The sequence below is a fragment of the Schistocerca nitens genome, chromosome 2 (assembly GCF_023898315.1).
Source record: "Schistocerca nitens isolate TAMUIC-IGC-003100 chromosome 2, iqSchNite1.1, whole genome shotgun sequence".
Lineage (NCBI taxonomy): Eukaryota > Metazoa > Arthropoda > Insecta > Orthoptera > Acrididae > Schistocerca > Schistocerca nitens.
The window spans coordinates 629,044,607-629,071,604 of NC_064615.1; the positions used below are offsets into that span (position 1 = coordinate 629,044,607).

General features: G+C 41.7%; 1 protein-coding gene across 1 annotated transcript in view; it reads right to left on the reverse strand.

Annotated features, from left to right (window-relative positions):
• Nucleotides 1-26,998, reverse strand: part of LOC126234526 (trypsin-1-like) — a 100,341-nt gene that overhangs the window by 36,076 nt on the left and 37,267 nt on the right. Inside the window, exons 4-5 of the mRNA XM_049943221.1 lie at nt 21,980-22,071; nt 8,587-8,693 (exon numbers count right to left, since the gene is read on the reverse strand). Of these exons, the coding sequence (XP_049799178.1) occupies nt 8,587-8,693; nt 21,980-22,071 (199 nt within the window). The remainder of the gene's footprint in view (nt 1-8,586; nt 8,694-21,979; nt 22,072-26,998) is intronic.

The following is a 26,998-nucleotide window of genomic DNA, read 5'->3' on the forward strand; positions in this document are numbered from 1 at the left end:
CTGGTTTTCCTCCAATTCTGATTTTACATTGATTTTCGTTTTGCGAGATTGTGATGATGTAATCGAGGGCCGCATTGAAAAGCAAAGGGGACAATCTATCATCTTGTCTGAGTACTGTTTTTATTGTGAAAGCTTTTGACATTTCTTCTCTAAATGTGACCTTTGAATCTGTGTTAGTTAAAGTTAGTTGAACGAGTCTCACCAGTTTGGGATGTAGGCCATATGCTCTAAGGATTTTTAGAAGTGTGGGTCTATGAACATTATCACATGCTTTTTTTAAATCTATGAATGAGTTTAATAACTGTTTGTCTCTATACTGGTAATATTCCATTATTAGTTTCAGGCTAAGAATTTGGTCTGAGCAGCTACTGTATGGTGGAAATCCTCCCTGATATTCTCCAGTTTGTGGTTCCAGAATGTTTTTGATCCTATTGTAAATTATGAGGCAGAAAATTTTGTATGTACAGTCCGGAAGGGTTATTCCTCTGTAATTATCTGGGTTGGTTCTATCTCCTTTTTTAAATAATGGCTGGATTATTCCTGAGTTCCATTATTAATTAAGAAATAATTAATTTTCTATGTTTGGCTTACCCACCATTCAAAATGTATTATTACAGTGTTTGCAATTCAACTGATAAAATACCGTAATTTAATTAAAGATTAACAGAAGGTGTGATTGCGGTTATAATGGTTGCTTAGGCCCTATCATACTCGAAAAGTCTCCGATATATGTTATATCTTGCTAAGAGTCGTTTCCATACTATTTACTTCAGTAATGGGAAGTCTGTTGACAAAAACTCATCTTTGGTAATCGTACCTTACTTATGCATCAACTGCACGGTTTCTCTGAAAACAGTTTTCACGGACTAAGTAATTGTTATCTGGATGCTGAGCAGCTGCTCAGCACACTTACTTCCCACTTAAGTAGTTGTTCCTAACGCATAAAATATTAAGTTACTGTTGCATGGCTGCACATATAAATTCTCCATAAGCTTAACCTTTTTGACATTGATCATGGTAACTACTTGAAGAAAGCCTTGTGTTCAGCTTCCAAATGTCAAACAACACGTAGCCAGCATTTTCACGAGATCAATAACAAATTTCGTGAACTTAATCGGGAGAAGAATTTTATTTAATTATCGAGCATCCAGCGGAGTAAGTTAGGGAAAAAATTGAGAAGCGTAAGATTCACTTTCATCCTTTTCCCCAACTCAGTGTCAACGAAAACTTTGATTTCTCTCACGACCTCACTGGGATGGGAGTGTGAACATTTTAAATTAATAATTTTGTAAGCGTCCCTTCTTTATTCGGTGGGTATCCACATACTGCTTTTTAATGGTTCGGCGTATTGTTAGCTTACCCAAAAATAACGTCCCGTTCCACTGGTAAGTATCACGATAAATATGTTACAGTTGGGGTCTAGTCTCACTTACTTACGGCATATGACGTTCGTTGGCTCACAAATATTATCGTGCTGTCCGTCTCAGGCCTTATGGTCGTACACTGCAATTTGATTGGCACATGAACAAAAGGACTGAGCGTATTCGTACACATAAGGTAAAGGTACAAGGGTTGCACAAAAATATGGAAACACCAAAAATATAACTCATTACCACGTCAAATACGGTGTGAAATCCGTTGGTATTCAAAATAGCTTCTAGTCGTTTCGGAATGAATAAATACAGGTCCTGTAAGGTTTTGAAGGGAATCTTATACCATTATTTCTGCACTATAGTGGCAACTCCAGGTAGCGATGGTGGAGGTGGGTGATCACGCACCTTCTCCCCAAAGTAGACCGCAAAGGCTCAATCATATTGAGGTTCGGTGTCTGTGGTGCCCACGGGAGATGGGACAATTCATCCTCGTGCTCGCAAAACTAGTCCTGGACGGTACGAGCTTTGTGGATAGGCGCCCTGTCGCCTTGGAAACAACCTCACGATTGGGGAGAAAACAATGTACCGCGGGATGGACCTCATCAGCCAAAATGATCACTTAATCCTTGGCAGCAATGGAATCTTTGCTGAGTAACCGTGGGGCCCGTGGAATACCACACTACGGCTGCCCAAATCAACACTGAACCACCGCCATGTTTTCACTCTTGGGACGTAAAATCTGTCAGAAGTTGGAAACAGTGTGAAACAAATATCATACGACCAAATGAATTCTTCCATTGCTCTTTATTTAGGGTATTATGGATTCGGCACCACGTTTTCCTGTTACGAGCATTTTCATCCCTAATGAGAGACTTTGAATTCAAGATCGTCCTGCAGTTCCTTGCTTATGGAATTCCCTTCGTGTTGTACTGGTGCTGACAGGATTCTCGATAGCGACATTCAGTTCTGGAGTGACTTTTGTAGCTGCCGTCCTCTTATTTTTCGTCATAGTTCTCTTCAATAACCGTCTGTCACGATCACTCAGCACACCCTTTCGTCCGCATTGTATCTTAGCGGATGACGTTTTCCCGCTTTCCCTGTATGCGGTGTAAATCACTGATATAGCGCCTACTGAAACACCAGACATTTCTCCTCCCTTGGTTCCTAGAGCACCCACAATACGAGCACCAATAATTTGCCCACATTCGAATCCACTTAGCTCCGACATAATGTGCTCACAACTACTCACAACACTTTTTTTCACCATGGCTGACACTCGCAACGTATCGAGGACATTGCACAGGTGCCGCACGTTGTGTGATACAAGAGTGCAACTCGCTTTTAGCATCTGCATTTATGTTCCAGCATGCATTTCTCGCTGGATTTCTATATCTTTGACCAACTCCTGTACGACCTACAATTTAACATCCTCAATCCTTACGTAGCGTTTATGCTACTTTCAACTTTTATTTTCTCGTAGCTCGGGTAATAAACTAAATTTGTTCCACGCCATTGTAGCGTACAGTTTACGCCTTGTGCTTTCTGTGTATTACTTGTTTTCGTTCCTGCAAGCTCCCTGTAAGTTTCAGCATCTACTTGAAGAAACCTATTTATCTCAGCGTCAGCATGGCTACGAGAAATAAAGGCAAATTTCTGTTTGTTTTAGGAATTTTGAGTTATAATGTGTTTATAATATGCTAATACAGCCTACAATATCAAATAATTTACATATAACTTTCATTTGTATAGATCGCGAGTTTATAAAATCTTTCCAGTTTCGATTATGTAAACAATAATCTTCAGATCTAAAATAGACAGAAAAAAATATTATTCGTAAAAAGTTCTATCTACTTACAATAATTAGAATATGAAATGCAAGGAAAGTAACAAAGAACATACCATAAAATTTTGTTTGAGAGTGGAACACGTCATACATTGTACATTGAAGGACTGAGTTATAAAGCTACTTTTTGTGATGCTGTTATTTAAGATACAAAGAGGCGTGCGTCTGATAGAGGGCACCACTGTATGGACAATTACATACTAAAATTTATCATCTTAAAACCAAGTTAAAAATATATACAAAAGAATGTTGGTGGGTTAAAGAGTTTAACAAGTGAAAATAATCAAATATAGGTAGAGCATACAGAAGATCAAACAACATTTCAAATGAGCAGGCTGTTAATTGATAGTGGAAGGTGTTCCTTAGTAAATTACAAAACAATTTAAAAAATAAAATGCAAGTTACGTCAAAGCAAAGATGTGCCGTCAAAAAGTTCACGTTAGTAAGTTACTAAATAATTTAACAAATAAAAAACAAAATACAGAAGGGCAGAGAGAGTGCATTGTGCCACAGATAAGTCCCTTGCTGCCACCAAGGTCGCTTTCTTCTGTCGCAGTGTGTTTCCTTGTTGCCGTCAGTCGCCGATACACTGTGAACGATTAGAGCATCCGGAAACAATCTGGCCAACTTCCCATATTCGCATTTTATGATATAATCTTCGTCACTTTCCTTGCATTTCATATTTTGATTATTGTAAGTAGGTAGAACTTTTTACGAACAATATTTTTCCTGTTTATTTTATGTCTGAAGATTATTTCTATTAGGGTCGAAACCGGTAATATTTTATAATCACGCAATCTAGACAAACAAAAATTATATTAAAAAATCAAGATCTCTGTTCCACATTCAAATGGTTCAAATGACTCTAAGCACTATGGGACTTAACATCTAAGGTCATCAGTCCCCTAGACTTAGAACTACTTAAACCTAACTAACCTAAGGACACACACATCCAGGCTCGAGGCAAGATTTAAACCTGCGACCGTGGCAGCAGCGCGGTTCCGGACTGAAGCACCTAGAACTGCTCGGCCATAGCGGCCTGCTTGTTACACATTGTTGACCATGCCATTATTTCATGACACCAATAATGCGATACAGTTTTTTCGATGTAGCACTGGGTCTGTATTTATGAACGACCTATACACCCACAGCCAGAAAAGAGAACGCAAGAGGAAGAAGAAGAGGAGGAATATGATATCAAAGATGGGGTAGCTCCAATGAGGATGGGTTACAGAATATCAGAGTCTGTACCGATACCAACAGAAAAGAAGTTCTATTTCATGCATCTCACTGAGATGAATAATACCCAGAAAAGTCGTTTCAGATGTGGGTTGTCTGGATGTAAGAGTATCACATTTATGCAGCGCACTAAATGCTAAATAAATGTTCGTTTCACAAAAAAAGGAATTTTGCAATTCCATGAACTAATTGTTGAATTATGAAAAATTTTCCGTTTGTTTCCACATAAAATAATAAAATTTGTGATACTTAACATAAATATATTTATGTATTCCAGTTTTCATTTTATAAATAAAATCCATCAAAGCAATCCCTGAAAACGTTTTATTACTAGCATAAAAACAAATTTTAGTTCTAATGTAGAATATTTGCTATATGCACTAATGTTCTGTTGAATCACGCCAGTTTTTTTAAATTTAAATTTAATATTAATATTATAGTCATGTTTTGTCCCACAACAATGTACTGACCACCAATATAAACTTTTGATTCACAAAATCGAAGCTCAGGTCTAAGGATGTCAAAGGCAAATTAATATATTTTTAGAGTAATGACAGTTGCTGTGGTTGTCTCCCCATACTTTAAGAGACAGTTACTGCTATCAAAAGTTCTTACTAGACAATCTGTGCACAATGCTCCGCTTAATTGTTGATATTTTAGATGATTTATGAAAATGTTCATGAGTATCAGATCTTTACTACGCACAATGAGCAGTTACTGAACACTATGAACGTCACTTTCGAGTAAATTTTGTAGTCTATTCCAGTGTTAATCCCGTTATTTCAGGCCGCAGCCTAATCGCACGTTGCTTTGCAGAACTATGCATTTTTATATGACACACATCACAGTGTTGCACCACTACTGTTTGTATCTTTCTGGCTAAATATGTCTCGTGAGTCTTAAGTCAGTGTTATCAAATTTACCACTAGTTTTTCCTGTAATCTACAAATGTTCTCTTCCTCTGTGATTCGTCATTTAATTATGTTTATATGTACCTTTTATTTAACGTATATGAGAAATGGAGATGTAATGCCGTAGTTGAAGATCTAATGATAAGTAGTGGGATGGTGATGAAAGCGGGAGAAGAGGGGGCGGGGCGCGATGGCGATGAAAGGGGAAGAAGAGCGGGAGGGGGGGGGCGACAAAATTGAGTAAAGAGCAACACAAAGTAGAGGAACTGAGAGCGTGCTGGAGAAAAAGGGAGTGAGAAGGAATAAGTGAAGTTAAAGGGCAAGGGGAGGTGGAATGAGAGTGAAGCGTAAGAAAGGAAACCGATCTTTTTTATTCTTCGATTTCCTACTCTTATTTGGTTATTGAGTAACTGTATGCTGCGGGTAAACGCTTTGCGTTTATGATACGTGTAAATTTTGAAAAGAGAGGAGCTGTGTGTTTACAGATATTTCTGACGTTCATATGTTTTCCTATTGTGCTTGGTCTATGGCGTTCCTGCTTATGTATGTTCGTAAATGTTGAGCATTTTATTCTGCATTTCCGTGTCCTGATGTGCTCTTTATATCTTTCGTCAAATGGCCTACCAGTCATCCCAAAGTAGATTGTCTCACAGTCTCTGCAACTGAGCTGGTAGGGTTTTGGTTCTACTTTGGAATGTGTTCCTGTACCGAGTTATTCGTTTATAATCAATGTTTATACCCTGTTTTTCCAATATGTTACCTATTTCGCATGTTATTTTATTGTGGTAGGTCACTGTATATCATTTATTGTGCTGTTTGTATATGTTGGTGAGATTTCGTTTGTTTATTTCACCATTTGTGTCTTTATTTTTTTGTTAAACAATATGCAAAAATATTATTCAGCGTTCGTATCCTTTGCTTACAGCTGTTCCGCTGTACACTGTGTATCTGCTTTTCTTTTGCGTAAGTATTAGGTGGCGACTTGGTGACTGGGTGGGTGAGTATTAGACCAGACATGTTGAATTCGTTCCTTAAGTGGTCACATGATTACTTTTTTTTTTCACAACTAACACACATCAGTTCCGGCAGCGTTCTGCGTACATAAAAACACAGTTCCTACGGAGGTTCAGATAGCACGTTAAGTCCGTAAGATCCCGACACGACTGAAAGGAGAGACCGCAGGCATACCGTCGCCAATAGAACTACGTTCAGGAGGCGCTGTAGCGCTCGGGTAGCTGATTTACTTTCAGTAGCACGCCAAAGCTTGTTTTGAAAAATTAAACAGCCATGAGCGGAACTAAATTGAAGCAGCTAGAATAGACTTCGAAATAAAGTCGTTCCAGGTGACCGAAAGATGCATTATTAGCGCATTCTCTTCTAACTGGAATTTGTGTTGCTTCCTGTAGTTCTGAGCTCCGATTGCCACAGATGTAGTCACAGGCCATAACTCTACAACAAACGACGATAAAGCTAAGATTGGTTCCATTCCACGCTGGTCGCCTGGCACAGCAACCGGTATGAATTTCTTGAACTAGGACAGGCTTGGTTGCAAGTTGTTTATCTATTTATTGGCAATGACACGTTTCGCTCTTGTGGAGCATCTTCAGATCAACCTAGGGGGTGTAAAATAACACTGTGAGGCGTAGGTACATTAAAAACGGAGGGATAGGTGCAGTATGGTGCAAAGTTCCGGGACGTGTAGCCGTCTCTACGACTAATAATAACCGTGAACTTACGCAAGAGCAATGTGGGCAGCAAACATCCGTCTTTTAATGCCAGCGTGTGACATTAAGACAAAAATTATAAAGAAACATCATCCTATCGTCATTAGACGAATAAAAGCATAATGATCGTTAAACGGTGAATAAAATGCCAAAGTATAACTATCCTCTTTCTAAGAGGAACTATTCCAAACGAAATAAATATTTAAAAGAGCGTACACAAACGGAGCCAATGATGTTCCGGCGTACACAGCATGAAGAGTAGCATACAGCAGACGAAATGTAAATATAATGCGTATATTTTATCAATAATGGACGCAGGTGGAATCCGTGACTGTTCCTGCATAGGGTGTAGAATAATAACAGCCACCAGTCAGTCTCATGTACAGTTTTATTGTTAGACAGGTTTTAACAGTTTGATATTTTATAGAGATCATTTTACTCATTTAAAACCATTGCACTTATTTTATTTAAATTTAATTTGAATAATTTTTCTATTGGCGTAATTTATTGTTTTCCGCATAGTCTATGTAATTCAGTTGTGCATACGGTTTCTTAAGAAAAAAAATGGTTCAAATGGCTCTGAGCACTATGGGACTCAACTTCTGAGGTCATTAGTCCCCTAGAACGTAGAACTAGTTAAACCTAACTAACCTAAGGACATCACACACATCCATGCCCGAGGCAGGATTCGAACCTGCGACCGTAGCAGTCTCGCGGTTCTAGACTGCAGCGCCTAGAACCGCACGGCCACTTCGGCCGGCGTTTTCTTAAGAACTTTGGTTGGGTAAACAACGTTATCTACTCTTAAGTTCTGTTACAACGGTTGTATAATCTATTCTTTACGGCTCTATATTAGTGTGGCCGGCTGCGAAGTCTGACGTCTTGTGTTGTCGACCGCATTATATTTACATTGCGTCCACTGTACGCAACGCCCCATGCTGTGTACACCGGAATGCGGTTGGCTCCGTATTATGTACGCTCTTTTAAATATTTTTCTTCGTTTGGCATAGTTCCTCTTTCCACTAGATATTGTAGTTATACTTTGGCATTTTTTTCCTGATTTCGGGTCCCTTGTGCTTTTATTTGCCCAATGACGGTAGGGTTATGTTTCCTTACAATTTTTTTCTTAATGTCATAAGCTGGCATTAAAGGACGGATGTTGGCTCTCCACATTTCTTCTTACATAAGTTCACAGTTATTGTTATTTGTAGAGACAGCTACACAGCCCGGAACTTTGCATCATGCTACACCCATCCCCCCGTTTTTAATGTAGCTATGCCTCACATTGTTATTTTATACCCCTAGGTTAATCTGGAGAAGCCCCACGAAAGCGAAACGTGTCATTGCCAATAAATAGACAAAAAAATCTGCAAGCAAGAGTGTCTTATTTCAAGATGACAAAGCTGTCTACTGAGACGCATTGAAATAATATTAATTTAGCTTATGCGTAGCTGAGAGAGATAAGCTGTCTCAGAGCCATCTCACAACTCACACACCTTCAGGGGTGGAGTTGTACTCTGGGAGCGATATGGCGCTGACGTTGACGTTGAACTCCAGCGAAGAGTTCAGCCGCAGGAGCGCCGTATCGTTGTACAAGCCACCACTGCAAAAATAGAAGAGAAGGTACAATTACTTAGCAGCCACATAATATAGAACATGTGAAATAGTTCAAATGGCTCTGAGCACTATGGGACTTAACATCTGAGGTCATCAGTCTCCTAAAAAAACTACTTAAACCTAATTAACCTAAGGACATCACACACATCCATGCCCGAGGCAGGATTCGAATCTGCGACCGTAGCGGTCGCGCGGTTCCAGACTGAAGCGCCTAGAACCTCTCGGCCACACCGGCCGGCCCAGAACATGTGGAAGGAGTGCCGCTGATTTCAAGCACATTGCTGGTGACTAACACTTCAGTGTAACTACAGAAAACGGCGGGAGTAACGCCATGTCTATAAGGAAAGATTCAGGAGGGGGTTTCTCCCTCATAAATTGCATGAGTTTGTCGGTTCCTTGTGAGACCATCGCATTATGCCTCGTGGAAGAAGAAGAAGAAACGTCTGTCACCAAATGCTGGAATCGACCGTGTCAGGACTGTGGCCAATCGAGACTGCACTTTGTCTTTCTGCGATATATATATATATATATATATATATATATATATATATATATATATATATATTCGTGTTGTTTCGGACCCCACGACTGCCATGCAGGGTAACACTTAGTGGCATGCAGGATGAGAGCGGCCCTGCGCTACTAGCGCCTGAGAGGACAGTCACTAGAAGAAGTCTCCAATGTTTCTCAGTGGTGCACAGCGACCGAGACGGCAGATCCGACAGGTAGCAGTCTCGAAGGTGGAAGTCCTCTTGGCGTGCAGTATCAGCACATCACACGCACAGCCTTGTAGCTGGTGTACTGATACATTAAGATCGATACCAAGACTCGGGAGCTTGAGTATTTGTTATTGCTTGTCCGAGGCGATGACGTTATGTCTGGTCAGCGATGACCGAATGGCGCCTACTTTTCGGGGTTCATCAGCAGTTTCCACTATCGCTTTGTTTTGCAATAATGGCTTTCAGTGTTTCAGCTTGTAGCCTTTCCGCCATATCAGCAGACTGATAGGTATTCTTCCAAAATTTTTACTCTCTTTCTTACGAAATCAAGCCGTGCTTTTAGAATGACGTGATGTATTCTCCTCAGTGAGGTCATATTGCTGAGTTTAGAATTCAAGTCTCCCACTCAAACGAGGCGAGATAATGTTTTCCATGTTTGTTCTGCTTTCCGCGACGTCGGCGTTCTGTCTGTCTGTGGTTTTGATTGCGACATTTGTCCATAACACATTTCTGCTGTTTAATATATCTCTGACATGGAATGACATACCCATCCGAACTCAGTGCAGCTCGATGCCCAACCGAGTTAGGGCCGTTCTTGCTGACAACAATCCAACAAATCAGGCACAAACTTAGTCACAGAATGAATTTTCATTCTGCAGTGGAAACTTCCTGGCAGGTTAAAAATGTGTGCCGGAATAGCACTCGAACTCGGGAACTTTGCATTTCAGGGGCAACTGCTCTACGTAGGAGGAAGATAGCTGATAAGGTACTGGCTGTTACGACGCGTCGTGACTCGTACTCGGGTAGCTTAGTTGGTAGAGCACTTGCCTGAGAAAGGCAGAGGTCCCACGTTTCAGCCCTCGGCTGGCACACAGTTTTAATCTGCTAGGAAGTTTCAAATTTAGTTATGTTTTCTTTCTACTACACCATCTACGCACAATAAGTAGAATTTTGTAACTTGGTCTCCTTTCTGACGTTGCAGCTTTAATGACGATCATTGTACATCTACAATGAAAAAATTATATTTAAATCTATTTGAGATGGTGTGAGTATGATTATCTGCTGATTATTAAATAGCTACAGGCATCAGTTCTAGTCAGTATACAGACGCAAAACTGCTGGAGTCCCATGAAACGTCTTCCTGCTTAACTTTAATGTTTAATCGATAACAGAGCGTTGAAGATTAAGATTCTTTTGCAGCCATTAAGTCGATGAATGTGCTTCTTGTTTCGCAAATTAAATATTTTAAGATATTACAGTCAGCCAGTATAGCCGTAGCTACCCACGCTGGACGGCCAGTTCTGTGAAATGGTGTAGATAGCGGATATGGAAAGACCTGGTATGTTTAATGGAACGTTTCGTCGGCATTACAGTAATCTGGCTCGATGCCCTCTTGGCAGACGTTGTTTGTACTCTACGCGTTATCACTGACGCTCTACATTTGACGTGTTGTGTTTCAGACCAAGCCATGTCGGTCATACTGATCTACACATTCCATCCGGTTATCAGTATCAAAGTCTACCGTATCGTGAAAAGTAATCTCGCATATTTTAACCTCTTGGTGTAGTATAAGGCTTTGAATATTAGGGTCAGTTCCAAATCCTTAGTTGTGAGTGCTGAATATGTTGACGGCCAACATGGTGAGTGCGGGAACTGCTACTCAACGTAGCCCAGACGAAGGGAGAACGAACTTCGACAACCATATCTTAACGATACGCAAAACCTGGGCTTGTGTGCACACAAACCCATTGCCAACTGGCAATTCTGTGGCAGTGGCAAAGGTGGTTGACGTTCAAAAACGGTTGGTGAAGCACTTTGGTGCATAATTCGCAAATGATACTCGTGTGCAGTACTATAAACGTGTGATCGAAAACAACAAAGTGATTCAAAATGTTAACACAGGATGACGAAATGTGTGAACAAAGATCTGCAGAAGAGAATCATAACATTGATTTTGAGTTTCAAATCTAAGTCCAAATAAAATACACAATAATCTTGGGAACAAAGGCTTCAGATCTTCCAGTATCCTGAATACTTATAGACACCATGAATGACAATTAATTCACAAATTTTGAGCACCACTCTCAATGCCTTGTGTCTAAGCTATAACAGCAGTAATATAATATTATATAAATTAGAACATAAATTACATGTTTTTCTCTTTTTTAAAAAAAAATGTTAAGAAAGTCACTCGGCGGATACTGCAACTCATCCACTCATTTGTGCTAAGCGGTCAATTTCACATTTTTCTGCCTCTTTGTCGCTATTTGTTTTGTCCTATTTTATCACTGACTTCCGATAGTTGAATATTATCTACATCTACATGACTACTCTGCAATTTACATTTAAGTGCTTGGCAGAGGGTTCATCGAACCAAAATCATACTATCTCTCTACCATTCCACTCCCGAACAGTGCGCGGGAAAAACGAACACCTAAACCTTTCTGTTCGAGCTCTGATTTCTCTTATTTTATTTTGAATATCATTCCTACCTATGCACGTTGGGCTCAACAAAATATTTTCGCATTCGGAAGAGAAACTTGGTGACTGAAATTTCGTAAATACATCTCGCCGCGACGAGAAACGTCTCTGCTTTAATGACTTCCATCCCAACTCGCGTATCATATCTGCCACACACTCTCCCCTATTACGTGATAATACAAAACGAGCTGCCCTTTTTTGCACCCTTTTGATCTCCTCCGTCAATCCCACCTGGTAAGGATCCCACAACGCGCAGCAGTATTCTAACAGAGGACGAACGAGTGTAGTGTAAGCTGTCTCTTTAGTGGACTTGTTGCATCTTCTAAGTGTCCTGCCAATGAAACGCAACCTTTGGCTCGCCTTCCCCACAATATTATCTATGCGGTCTTTCCAACTGAAGTTGTTCGTAATTTTAACACCCAGGTACTCAGTTGAATTGACAGCCTTGAGAATTGTACTACTTATCGAGTAATCGAATTCCAACGGATTTCTTTCGGAACTCATGTGGATCACCTCACACTTTTCGTTATTTAGCGTCAACTGCCACCTGCCACACCATACAGCAATCTTTTCTAAATCGCTTTGCAACTGATACTGGTCTTCGGATGACCTTACTAGACGGTAAATTACAGCATCATCTGCGAACAACCTAAGAGAACTGCTCAGATTGTCACCCAGGTCATTTATATAGATCAGGAACAGCAGAGGTCCCAGGACGCTTCCCTGGGGAACACCTGATATCACTTCAGTTTTACTCGATGATTTGCCGTCTATTACTACGAACTGCGACCTTCATGACAGGAAATCACGAATCCAGTCACACAATTGAGACGATACCCCATAGGCCCTCAGCTTGATTAGAAGTCGCTTGTGAGGAACGGTGTCAAAAGCTTTCCGGAAATCTAGAAATACGGAATCAACTTGAGATCCCCTGTCGATAGCGGCCATTACTTCGTGCGAATAAAGAGCTAGCTGCGTTGCACAAGAACGTTGTTTTCTGAAACCATGCTGATTACGTATCAATAGATCGTTCCCTTCGAGGTGATTCATAATGTTTGAATACAGTATATGCTCCAAAACCCTACTGCAAATCGACGTCAATGATATAGGTCTGTAGTTCGATGGATTACTCCTACTACCCTTCTTAAACACTGGTGCGACCTGCGAAATTTTCCAATCTGTAGGTACAGATCTATCGGTGAGCGAGCGGTTGTATATGATTGCTAAGTAGGGAGCTATTGTATCAGCGTAATCTGAAAGGAACCTAATCGGTATTCAATCTGGACCTGAAGACTTGCCCGTATCAAGCGATTTGAGTTGCTTCGCAACCCCTGAGGTATCTACTTCTAAGAAACTCATGCTAGCAGCTGTTCGTGTTTCAAATTCTGGAATATTCCATTCGTCTTCCCTGGTGAAGAAATTTCGGAAAACTGCGTTCAATAACTCCGCTTTAGCGGCACAGTCGTCGGTAACAGTACGATCGGCACTGCGCAGCGAAGGTATTGACTGCGTCTTGCCGCTTGTGTACTTTACATACGACCAGAATTTCCTCGGATTTTCTACCAAATTTCGAGATAATGTTTCGTTGTGGAACCTATTAAAGGCATCTCGCATTGAAGTCCGTGCCAAATATCGCGCGTCTGTAAATTTTAGCCAATCGTCGGGATTTCGCGTTCATCTGAAATTCGCAAGCTTTTTCCGTTGCCTCTGCAACAGCGTTCGGACCTGTTTTGTGTACCATGGGGGATCATTTCCATCTCTTATCAATTTATGAGGTATGAATCTATCGATTGCTGTTGCTACTATATCTTTGAATTTGAACCACATCTCGTCTACATTTGCATAGTCAGTTCGGAAGGAAAAGGAGATTGTATCTTAGGAAGACTTCCAGTGACACTTTTTCCGCTTTTTTAAATAAATTTATTTTGCGTTTGTTTCTGATGGATTTGGAAGAAACGCTATTGAGCCTAGTTACAACGACCTTGTGATCACTAATCCCTGTATCAGTCATGATGCTCTCTATCAGCTCTGGATTGTTTGTGGCTAAGAGGTCAACTGTGTTTTCGCAACCATTTACAATTCGCGTGGGTTCGTGGACTAACTGCTCGAAATAATTATCGGAGAAAGCATTTAGGACAATCTCGGAAGATGTTTTCTGCCTGCCACCGGTTTTGAACAAGTATTTTTGCCAACATATCGAGGGAAGGTTGAAGTCCCCACCAACTATAACCGTATGAGTGGGGTATTTATTTGTTACGAGACTCAAATTTTCTCTGAACTGTTCAGCAACTATATCATCGGAGTCTGGGGGTCGGTAGAAGGAGCCAATTATTAACTTAGTTCGGCTGTTAAGTATAACCTCCACCCATACCAAATCGCACGGAGTATCTACTTCGACTTCACTACAAGATAAACCACTACTGACAGACACAAACACTCCAACACCAATTCTGCCTCATCTATCTTTCCTGAACACCATCTGAGACTTCGTAAAAATTTCTGCAGAACTTATTTCAGGCTTTAGCCAGCTTTCTGTACCTATAACGATTTCAGCTTGTGTGCTTTCTATTAGCGCTTGAAGCTCAGGGACTTTCCCAGCACAACTACAACAATTTACAACCACAATTCCGACTGTTTCTTGATCCAAGCACGTCCTGTATTTGCCATGCACCCTTTGAGATTGCAGCCCACCCCGTACTTTCCTGAGGCCTTCTAACCTAAAAAAAACCGCCCAGTCCACGCCACACAGCCTCCGCTACCCGTATAGCCGCCAGCTGAGTGTAGTGAACTCCTGACCTATTCAGCGGAACCCGAAACCCCACCACCCTATGGCGCAATTCAAGGAATCTGCAGCCAACACGGTTGCAAAACCGTCTGAGCCTCTGATTCAGACCCTCCACCCGGCTCTGCACCAAAGGTCCGCAGTCGCTTCTGTCAGCGATGCTGCAGATGGTGAGCTCTGTCTTCATCTCGTAAGCAAGACCGGCAGCCTTCACCAAAACAGATAGCCGCTGGAATCCAGAGAGAATTTCGTCAGATCCAAAGCGACACACGTCATTAGTGCCGACATGTGCCACCACCTGCAGCTGGCTGCACCCTGTGCCCTTCATAGCATCCGGAAGGACCCCTTCCACATCAGGAATGACTCCACCCGGAATGCACACGGAGTGCACACTGGATTTCTTCCCCTCCTTTGCCGCCATATCCCTAACATTGGAGCTCCCAACTACCAATAAGCCCACCTTCTGTGATTGCCCGGACATTGAAGGCTGAGAATCATCCTCTGAAACAGGGCAGGCAGCTGCATCTGGCTCAGCCAGAGACAGTGCCTGAAACCTGTTTGTCAGACGCACCGGGGAGGCTTTCTGATCAGCCTCCGAGGACGTCTTTCGCTGCCTGCCACGCCTTGGAACGACCTCCCAATCAACCACAGGCGAGGGCTCAGCCCCACTGCGGGCAGCAACCGGGGCAACCACAGTGGCAGACCGATCTGGGGACAGACGGGACGAGGTTGACATCCCCGTGATACCCCAAGTCCGGCTCCCCACAGTGGTGCCCATCGGCAACAGCCTCAAGCTGCGCGACCGAAGTCAGCGCCGCTTGCAGCTGTGAGCGAAGGGATGCCAACTCAGCTCTCATCCGAACACAGCAATCACAGTCCCTGTCCATTCTAATCGATGTTGAACAACAGTTACTGAAACACGAGTCCGTGCCTAGATAACGCAAGGGAAACACGCAAAGAATGTATTAACTAACCGGTACAAATGCCTAACGACTGCGCTACAATCTGCCTGAATTTACGATTACAGTAACTAAAACTCGAAATTACACCTCCTATATGAAACTCACATGCAATTTAAGTAATAATCTACGAAGTAAACACTAAAGCGCGATGCCACAACTCTCAAATACTATAATACGCCCGAAATTTATGAATTAAACAATGCAAGTACCCAAAGACTCGCAAAGAAATTAAGAATTAAACTATGTAACAAATAAGTATGCTAGGGGTATACGACTTGCTGCTGCAGCTGCTTATCCAACGGCGGCAGGGAGCCCTCTTTTTTCTTCTTTTAAGTTAATAGTGATCGAGTGAGGTGGCCCAGTGGTATTAAAGCGGCTGTTGAAATCTCCGTCCAGTCATTCAGAATTAGGTTTTCCCTGATTTCCGTAAACTGATTTCCCTAAAATGCCCCGATGGATCCATTGAAAGGATACGGCCAATTTTTACTTCATTTTCCCCATTCCGTGCTTGTGCTCCCTCTGTAATGTTTTAGCTGTCGACATGTTGTGAAAACCCTATCTTCCATCCATCGTTCGATGATAAGCAGGAACACCATAGTTACAGATGTCGGTTCTTCCTATCTGAAAGTCAGCATCCCTGAATGAACACAGAGGGCGCAGTTCCTTCCCCGGTGTAAGGAGCTGTTTGAAGAGGAAGAAGCAAGTCAAGGGAAGCTGGATTCAAAAGATGACATTGAAGGCTGGGAGAGGAATGTGAGGAGCGCATGCCCCGCCAACACTGCAGTCTCAAGGTTCATTAGAGCAGAAGCCATCAGTCGACATCGTATGGTAATCTGGATCTGGTCGTATGGTTAACCTGTTTCTGCGTGAAGATTAGGGTTGAAACATCGTTTTATGTGATCTATTAGGACGTCTGAGGAACGCAACAGCAAAATACCTCCGCCAAAATCTTGACCAAAAACCTATGTTTCCAATGATGATCGATTTTCTATGTCGAATCGAAAGGCACCGAATCATTTCTATGTACGTTGACAATGTACAGATAATATATCAACACAAAACGTTATCTTCGCATTCCCTGGAGACTGGGAGGTACAGGTCACACTTCAATGTAATTCTTAGCAAATAACATTGTTTATCCTAGTGCCGAAAGCGATGTACATAATTCCTAACTGCAATAGCAGCGATTCTGCATGACATGGGTTGGACAAGAGCTAGGTAGGTTTATTGAGGCATGTAGCACCAGACGTCTACCCACGAGTCGCGATATACCGGTAAATTTCAGAGCGGTGATTCGTCGCCACGGGACTGGCGGTGTATTCCGGCCGGTTAAAATCAGGCGAATTTGGTGGTCAAGACATCAACATGAGTTCACTATTATACTCCTCAAATCATTCCTACACAGTTCTGGCCCTGTGGCATAGATGGTTATACGATGAGAGATGACATCGCCCTCGGGGGAGCCGTCAAACATTAATTTCACGCCGCCCACAGCTGTCATGGAGCCTTCTATTACTAATAAAAGTCTCATAGAAGCCCAGGTTAGTGACCACTATAGCATACTACTGCCCCTTCACCAGCTTACCACCGTGGCGCAGTACATGTTTTGTTTGAGCACCCGTTCGTCTGGATTAACAGCGTCTCTGGACACAACCTTCGACGTGATGTAGAGGTGATTCATCAAACTAGCTAACGCATTTCCTTTGATCCACAGTCCACTCTCGATGATCCCGTGTCCACTGCAATCGTAACTGGTGATGTCATTGAGTTAGCACACAAAGACATAGCGGCCATCTGCTGCGGAGCACAATCTCCAACAAAGTGCGCTAAATCGTGTGTTCCGAAACACACGTACCTGCTTCAGCATTGTACTCTTTTGTGAGATATGCCACCTGTTTTGGTTTACAGAGCGAGCAAGACTCCGACCTCCACATTCTGTGATGAGGCGTGGACATCCAACACCTTCTCGGTTACTACTGGTTCCACCGTCTTTCAACCTCATTCCATAGATTCTCACGCTAGTAGCCCGTGTACAGTCGACCAGCTTCGTCCTTTCCGGTATGTTCGTTCCGAGACACAGGGCCGTAACAATTTGCCCTTTGTCACACTCGCTTACGTCAGTGCATCTCTCCATTTGCGACCGGTATCTTCGCTAGAATGATACCCCTTTCGTCTCTGCTCCGCTTACGTCCTTTCCTTACCAAGACGCGTTCCCACAAGGCCAGCATGCGGCATTCAAACTCCCGACTTCAGCGGCCGCGTCATCAGACGAATGATTCAATTGGCTCTGAGCACTATGGGACTTAACACCTGAGGTCATCAGTCCCCTAGAACTTAGAACTACTTAAACCTAACCAACCTAAGGACATCACACACATCCATGCCCGCGGCAGGAGTCGAACCTGAAACCGTAGCAGTCGCACGGTTCCAGACTGAAGCGCCTAGAACCGCTCGGCCATACCGGCCGGCCGTCATCAGACAAACGGAACAGCTCCTGGGTCGTGTGACTTTGATGTCGTCATACACTTTTCTGGCTTTCGGCATGAAATGAAACGCAAGAGAGGTAAGACTTCGATATCGGTGCATTTAATCACGTCCAGGACGTGGATGATCGACGTTTGAAACAGGGCATCTCTGAGATCTAGCAGGCACTGTGCTTTTCAGTTTCCACCATGCCAAGTGTGTACTGTGACTATTCATTCGGTGGAAAAACACAACCGTCAGAGTGAACTTCTTTCACTAAAAGAGACCAGCCACAGCTGGCACGGATGTTAGAAGCGGGTAGACCGGCCACAGTGCGACAGATCACTCGCCAAGTTAGTGCCGGCTGTACATGAAAAACCGGTGAGCAGCCCTACACCACCTCACTGTGGGTAAAAACACATTTCATACCAGTGGCATACCATCTTTTAAGTTGTAAGTGAATCATAGACTGATTGCCATAGTATCGTTGCCGATCAAAAACTAAACACAGAGACCCAAGATAAGCGTGCAACGCTCATATTTATAATCTGTCACATCCTGTGAGAATTTTCAAGGCTTTATAATGAACACATTCATTTTGTCAACAGTATACATGATTTTATATTTAATTCATTAATTTTGACAAAACTATACTTTTTAGAAAACTGAGATTACTGGATTACTGGTTATTCAAATCTAATTCAGTTTTACAAAAGAATACTGTAGGATGTGAAAGTTTTCATCATTAATAACTTCTGAAACAAATTATTTTTTGAAAAAGAAAATAGTTATTTCAAAGTAGAGTATATCGAGGTTAATACAAATACCTTTTACCTGTGTAAAAATGTTAGATACCTGTAATATATATTTTATAGATATCTTAATTTTATCACATTTCTTTAAATATCATGTTTCACTAAAACTGCACTATTACAAACAGGTCCTGATAGCTAAATAACGAATAAAAAATTCAATGTGAAACATTCTTAATAAAATTTCGGAAATTTCTAGAACATACTAATTACACATTATATATTTAACAGACAGTTTGAAAGAAACATATTATTTGGATCATTAGTTCCTCCTTTTTTTAGTTACTCCCCTTATTTCAAAATAAATGTGATGACATACCTTTATTACTATATGATTTGACTATAACTAATAAGAAGTGTATTCATAAGTTTCAACAAATTCTATACGAAATATAAACTTGTACATGGTGATAGTATCGCATAATTCAGACGGAAGTTAGTATAAAGAAATTCTACAAAAACTGGCCTTAACTACTACACGGACACAGATTTTCTCCTTGACAATGTAAGGAAAATTTTTCACCAAGGCTCAAAGAAGATACAAATTTAGTTCCTGACTTTCCCCACATCACTGAACTGGTTTCGCCAAAAAATTCTAAATACTTCGAATTTTCCAAACATTCTGCATGACAAGCACAGCCCTACACGCACAAACAAAGTTGACACTCAGCGCGGGGGCTGATGGAACCGACCGTAAAGGCATTTCCCATTAACAATCGCTCTCGTCAGCCACCGCGCCGAGTGTCAACTTTGTTTGCGAGAAAATTACTTTTTTTTAAAAAAAAAAAAAAAAAGAGGGTAGAAACTGAAACCTGAAGTAACTCATTTAATAAGGAATTTTGACCAGAGTGATCAGCAGTCTAGAGACTTACCAGTTGAAAAAGATTTTAGAAGTACAGGGAAAAAGTAGTAAGGAAGAAAACCGTTGATTTCAGGCAATTTATCCTGAAAGGTATTCTAACATTCTGCGTGGTGTCTGTTTGTTCCAAGTCGTGTCTCCCTACCACTTTCGCGCAACGACGCTCTGAGCGTGTTTTTTAGGGAATTGACTAGTTTGAACCTGTGACCTATTGCTGGTAAGGAGACGCCAGACCACACATGACATGTAGAGTTCAGAAGAGTTCAGTGAGACTAGCGATGGTATAACCAAATACTTAATGATTTCAGCGTCAGCTCCACAGCACTCCCTGTAAAAGAATCTTAATACTAACTAAATTTAGTGGAATGGGTTCAAGGCTTTCCTATTTTTAGTTTGCTGGTAAAATAACGTCGAAAAAGCAGTTAAGTTTACCATTAGAAATTTTATTCTACTCACAAAACATTGTTTATAAATTGCACTATTGATAAAAGGAAATGTTTTAATACAGGATGATAAAAACCAACTGTGTTCAACAAAAATGTGAACGAATATTCCCTGAATGGGTTTCCAAGTTCTACAATGGATCGAAGGATGACCTATGCCATATCACATCTATAATCTAGGTTTAAATTAAGTTTCACAAAAGAGAAAACTGCCAAAATGGTCTACAGTGACCCTCAATTATCTTTAATTACTTATCTAAATTCTCGTAAATTACAGTGGCTGATGTGGCTTCTCAATAATTATATAACAGAAAATCATCGCGTTTCAGATTTTTACTTTAAGTAGCAAATGTGAACACCATGAGATTTAATTGACGATCGACACTAGTATTACGTAAAAAGGGGGTGTAACGGATGAGACTTCTGCAGTTCTGAGTGAAGCTTTATGCGCTGTTATGCAGCATCGCGTGCGTTCATTACATTGTCGTTGGTTAGGCAGCGTCAGGGGGCGGCGAGCGGTGCAGCTCCATACAGCTCGCCATCTCGGAAGCAACTCTCTCCTAACTTCTCCTTACTACAATTTACCGAAGTTCGTTTAAAAAAAACTATCTGGCTGTGTTTTCAACTGACCAATCAGGGTCTCAATGTTAACCTTAAGCTCCGCTTACAAAATTCTGTCTATCCAATGAGAAACGTTATACTTTTCGTCGTGGGGCAATGTTTTTAACGTTTGCAATGTAATAGGGATGCGAAAAAGTCTCACGCTAAAACTTGCAGCTGGTGTGGCCCTTTTAGTGTTATCGTAAGATCTATACTGTTCCTCTGGAGGGCTCTTTCTTTTAACATGGGCTGGGGGGTGGTCCTGGCGGTTGGCTGGCGACGTGGGTGTCCGTCCCTTATCGTGGGGCCTTCTAGCTTAACACATTTCTGCTCTCGGCTTCTGTTCTCGTTTCTCCCCTCCGAACTGCGTCTGTTTCACGGTGAGAAGGTATGACATGCATTTAGGCGTTATTGTGTTAGTGTGTGGTATTCCATTTGCTCACTCGTTGATCGTATTACTTTGGTTAATTTAATGTCAGGATTTATTCGGAGCTATGTGACATACTGCCGGATTTTCTTTATCATGTCAGGGTTTTCATGGAAGGTGTTGGATTTGCCTGACACCTTACAGTATTCATATTTTAATAATGAATATCCGGAAACTGAAGTAGATTTTTCTACATTGCGTTAGCGTGGGTGCAAGTATAAACCAACGAACACTCGAAGTTTTTAAAAATAGTCAGCTGAACTTATGAATTCGGGTACCCATTGGTATATGCCTGCGGCAGGGAAAGGGTACTTACAAAACCACAAAAGACGATGCATCCGACTTCAGGCAGATGGAGGAAATGTCATCGAGTGGGAGTAGTTTGTCAAAACAGTGGTTCTTTGCAAGGCATGGAGGTGCTAATATGACCATCGTGGTCACGTGATTACAATCCCACTGAGTACATGTGCTACTTGACAGCAAATTATGTGCAGCTTTTACGCAGGTCCAAGAGATCTCCTTGAATTGAGGCGTTGATTGAGAGGTTCCTCAGTGTTTCAAGGGCTTGACTTGTTCCCTATTATCAGAGCGAAGTGGGGTGCTGCATGCAACTAGACTCATGAGTGTAATGTTTAGAAATACACAGTGACCCAGTTAAACACGTAACTGAAAGTAGATGTTTTCTGTCATAGATGTTGCGCTCTGTAGTAGATACTGTACTCACTGGGCAAGGTACGGGTAGATGAACGCCTCGGAGACTCCCACGACCTGTTCAGTACCCTCGTCCACAGTCAGGTCGTACTCGCCGGCCACCACCTGCAACAAACGTTCCGCACACCCGTGTCAAAGGAATTCTGTCTAATTCGATGCACTGTACAGAATGTGCAGGACACGAGCAAAACCGCAGCAGCAGTTGAATGTCCAGTGAAATCAGTACGTGATTTAAATGACGATTAGATTCTAAATACACGAAACAGACGAAACCTTCAACAGAATAGGTCAAACAGTAAACAGGATACTCACATTCAAATCATTTACACCGTAATATACGTATTATTGCGTGCCCTCGTCACTCTTACTTTCAGTCAAGCTGTATTAAAACGTTCTTACAAGGAACGGCACTGAAAATAAGAGTGGCGGAATTAGGAAGATGGCCATTTTAAATGCTCAAGTCATAGGAGGAAACATGGAAGACAATATAATTAAAAAATTACGTCAAACAGACCAAGTATTGGATAAAACACGTAAAAATCTGTTGTCTCATGCTCACACGGAGGAAAATAACCATATTATCGTGTAGGGCCGTCAAATGGACAGTGTTATAAAAGTGTATGTGTTTCACTACAATTTATTTGAATTTAGTAGCTACTCGTCAGAAAAATTTTAATTTTTCCCCCAATCTCCGTTTTTCTGTTCAGATATACCTAATAATGCAGCTTTAGCCTGCAAAACTGGTTGTACTAGTACAGGATTTTTCAACAGCTACTGCGGTTTTACATGTGGTGTCCATTCTTTCAGACATGTCTGAAAGAACAGACACCATTTTGATCTGGCAGCTGCTATGAATCAATATACAAAGGAATTAAAGACATTAGCTGCCAGTGGGCATTGATTTATATCAATGGGCAAGTTGAAAATTTGTACCAGACCGGAATCCGAACCCGGGCAGATGCACTGACCAACACCCTATGCCGGACACAGTGGTCACCACAGCTGGGCAGACTACCCTAGCACACCTCCTGTCAGACGCACCCTACTTATGTTGTCAGGGTCTGACGAGAGGCATGCTAGGGTAGACAGCGCAGTCTGCATGACGCAGCAGTCAGTGCATCTGCCTAGTAAGCAGGAGACGTGGATTTGAATCAACTTGCCCCATTCGTATAAGTCAGTGCTCACTGGCAGCTAATGTCTTTAAATTCATTGGTGTCCTTCTGCGGATTTGTTTAACAGGAATGCATTCTCGCAGCTGTGGCTGCCAAAAATATAAAAGTGTATTACATGGAGGATGTGCTGCGCTCAGAGTAGTTCACTTCTGGAGGTAACTAAATTATTAGAAGCAGTATTCATACAATTATAGAGTAATATACTACCAAACACCTGTATGTAACATTCAAACAACAACTTACTGGCATGTAGACGCCCCGGTACAGAGAGTTCTAACGAAGACGTAATGAGTAGCGAAGAGCACAGTTCTACGCAACTGGTTTCTTGTTACACAAGTCATCTGTCTCTGAAAACCTTCCTCTCCGTTCTCCTTCCAAAAATAAGAAACAGCGTATTGCTTCTGCACTTGACATGTAACGACTCGGTTTTTCTTATCCAAAAACTAAATAACCCATCTCGTATCATAATACAGATGCAACTTCGAGAACTGACATTGTTATAAAATAAATAAGGGTCGGCCATCCTCATGGAAGTTATCTTTTAGAAACCGCCTGGAATCAACCAGGATTATTATTGCAATTAGTGGTAATACTAGCGGAATATTTTATAAATCTTAATTTCAGATTATTGTCCATGTTTCCAACAGTCTTCCGAAAGGACATGAAATTCTTTAGATAACTATTGTTACAATGGATTAAAGTGCGTATTGATATGACCCGTTATGCTCGATCCTAATTCTTTTAAATGCTTCAGTCTATAAATATAAACAATTTAAGTTGGCGATAACCAGGTCATTTAATCTTTATGGAAGAATTTCTGTACCTTTGCAAACACTTATTAGAATGGTAATCAGTCTGTACCACAACTGCTGGTTTTCCCTGCCACTACAAATAATTTTTAAAAATCTCTTCATTAAAATTTCACGAGTCATTTCATTATTAAATTTCATGTCATAGGAGCATCTTTGACAGGTTGCACTCATCGTCATTGTAGATGACGTTAATATCAATTTCTTGGGAAACGGGAAGATTACGAATTTATATAATACGATAACGAGGCAAATTAAGCCAAGTCAAAGGCATTTTCAGCTGCCGCATTATACGAATGGAGCAGATGCCTTGCCTAAATACATCACTCTCAATGAAGCTAGGTTTGCCATCATCCAGTGAAACAACACATGTTCAACGACCAGATGATACTACTTACGGTTCGCCTTCGACAAATGAAGCAAAATCTGCCAGTGAAACAAATTTTCCTTGTTTTTATCGTTTCATCGGTATATTTTTCTCTTACGATACTACTCCAAACAGTACGTCACACATGTAGCCCAACACTAAGACCATTGCGGAACAAGAGTAGTGCACCGTCAGAAGAGAGTCGATGTTCTGAGATTCCTGCAGACGCAGTTCTGTCGCGGTCTGGTTAACAGGTGGACAACAGTGCAGGAGTGGAAAGTCGCAGCAAATGGAAACGTTCTCCAAAGCAGAAGTACGCGGGACAGTACGATTCTTATGGGTAAAACGCTAAATTTCACACTGATTCACCGTCAAATTCTGTTGGTATATGGACTAAATACAATGTCACGTCCAGTCACAGTGAGCAGAAGCCAACAACTTGAGCAAGGCCACGCAGTGGTGTGTGATGCTCATCGAGGAGAAAGGCCACCGGTGTCGGCCACAGACGACACTGTCCAGGTAATCGAGGAACTGATTCGCAACAGTCACAGATTTTCGAAGGATGACGACGTTCACATAGCAATTCTCCAGTGGCTCCGTGAGCAAGGCCCGCGTCTCTACTGTCGAGGAACTGAACTATTGGTAGAGAGCGCCGACCGTAGTTAACAGAGACTTCGTGAATAACTTCAAAAATAATGTCAGATACTTGCGTTACTTTTAAGTGCGGTGCAATATTCGATACTAGAAACTTTATTCCCTAAATAATGTGTAACTTACTTTTTGAAATCCCCTCGTAATTGTAAAGTATTTAAGAATATCTATATAGATAATCATGAATAATACAGGACGTAATGTAACAATACTATCAAAAGGAAAGTAGCCACACACACACACACACACACACACACACACACACACACACACACACACGAGAGTCGTGCGTGTGAGTTGCGTTTGTGTGTGTGTGTGTGTGTGTGTGTGTGTGTGTGTGTGTGTGTGTGTGTCTACGTCTATTGTTGACGAAGGCCCTAATGGCCGAAATCTTCATTTGTGACAGTATTTTTGTTGTGCCTTTCTGCGAGTCAGCATCTCCGCTATATAGATAGTCTTGTAACAGAACAGCAATAGTCTAAATTAAACAACCTTCCGGACTAAGAGGATGGAAACTAGAATCACGGAACAAAAAAATTTAATGCAAGCTGAACATCTACCAAGGAAAACCAACTATGAGGGATCAGGAATTTATCAACTGCGAATGTTTAGCGGAGACTGTCAGTGTGAGTATTCACCTTAAAACCAAGAAAACCCTCTCGACGGCCTCAGGCTGAACTCGGGAATTGGGAATTATTGAGATTCAGGGGCCGCGTTGGGTAGAAGAATAAAGCAAAGTACCATACCTTCAATACAGGAACCAAAAGGGTGGTTGGCGGACAAATGCTTCATTAACCTGACCAAACACTCCATAAAATTATAAGAAAATCACTTCAACATTAAGAAACTCCGGATAGATGCATGTAGGAATCGGACGCCGCGGTTCCGTACAAACTTAATTATGTAACTAGGTACTTCATCCATCCTGGGAATGTAGTATCTTTATGTGAATTTTAAAATTTTCGCCCCGCGGGATTAGCCGAGCGGTCTAGGCGCTGCAGCCATGGACTGTGCGGCTGGTCCCGGCGGAGGTTCGAGTCCTCCCTCGGGCATGGGTGTGTGTGTTTGTCCTTAGCATAATTTAGGTTAAGTAGTGTGTAAGCTTAGGGACTGATGACCTTAGCAGTTAAGTCCCATAAGATTTCACACACATTTGAACTTTTTTTTTAATTTTCCCGGCGAATTGACTGTTCAAACAAATTTCAGGCTTGCAGCCGGTCATCGTTCAATACTTCACACGATATTTCAACTGGACACCTGCCAGTCATCTTCTCTAGGGCATTCAGTTTACCGGAAACCCACTCATACTGATTTGTAACTGCAAGCATTGAGTTGCCATCACCCATCGCAAACCATGGGTTTGCTTAAAACACTTGTTCATAGAGCTCATACTGTCTCAGATCTAGATAGCTTACCTCAAAAACTCGCCCATCTAAAGAGAGTCTTCAGCGAAAATGGGTATTCCATCCGGCAGATTAACAGGGCACTAACAGTTAAAACTAAGAAGCAGGAAGTGAATAAAGAGGAGAACATGCCGGAACAATCTTTAGCTTTTCTTCCTTTCGTTGGCAACACTTCGTTTAAAATAGCAATAATCTTCCGAAAATTTCAGATAAAAGTGTTTTTCCGGCCACCATCGAAGATTGCGGACCTTGTGGGATCATTTAAGGACAATCTGTTACTACGAAAGGCCGGAATTTACAACATACCGTGTCAATGTGGTATGGCTTACATAGGTCAAACCACACGAACCGTGAAAGAACGCTGCACTGAACATTAACGTTACACTCGCCTTTTGTACCCAAGCAAGTCCGCTATTGCTGAACATTGTATTTCTACTGGACATTCAATGGAGTATGAGAAAACAATGATTTTGTCTACAGCAACGTCTTTCTCGGATTCCATTATCAAAGAATCCGTAGAAATACGACTGGAGGAAAATCTGTTAAACCGTGACAGCGGCTACCAGCTGGACAGTGCATGGAATCCCATCATCTCCACCATTTGCTCTAATCGAAGACGACAGAGTGCGT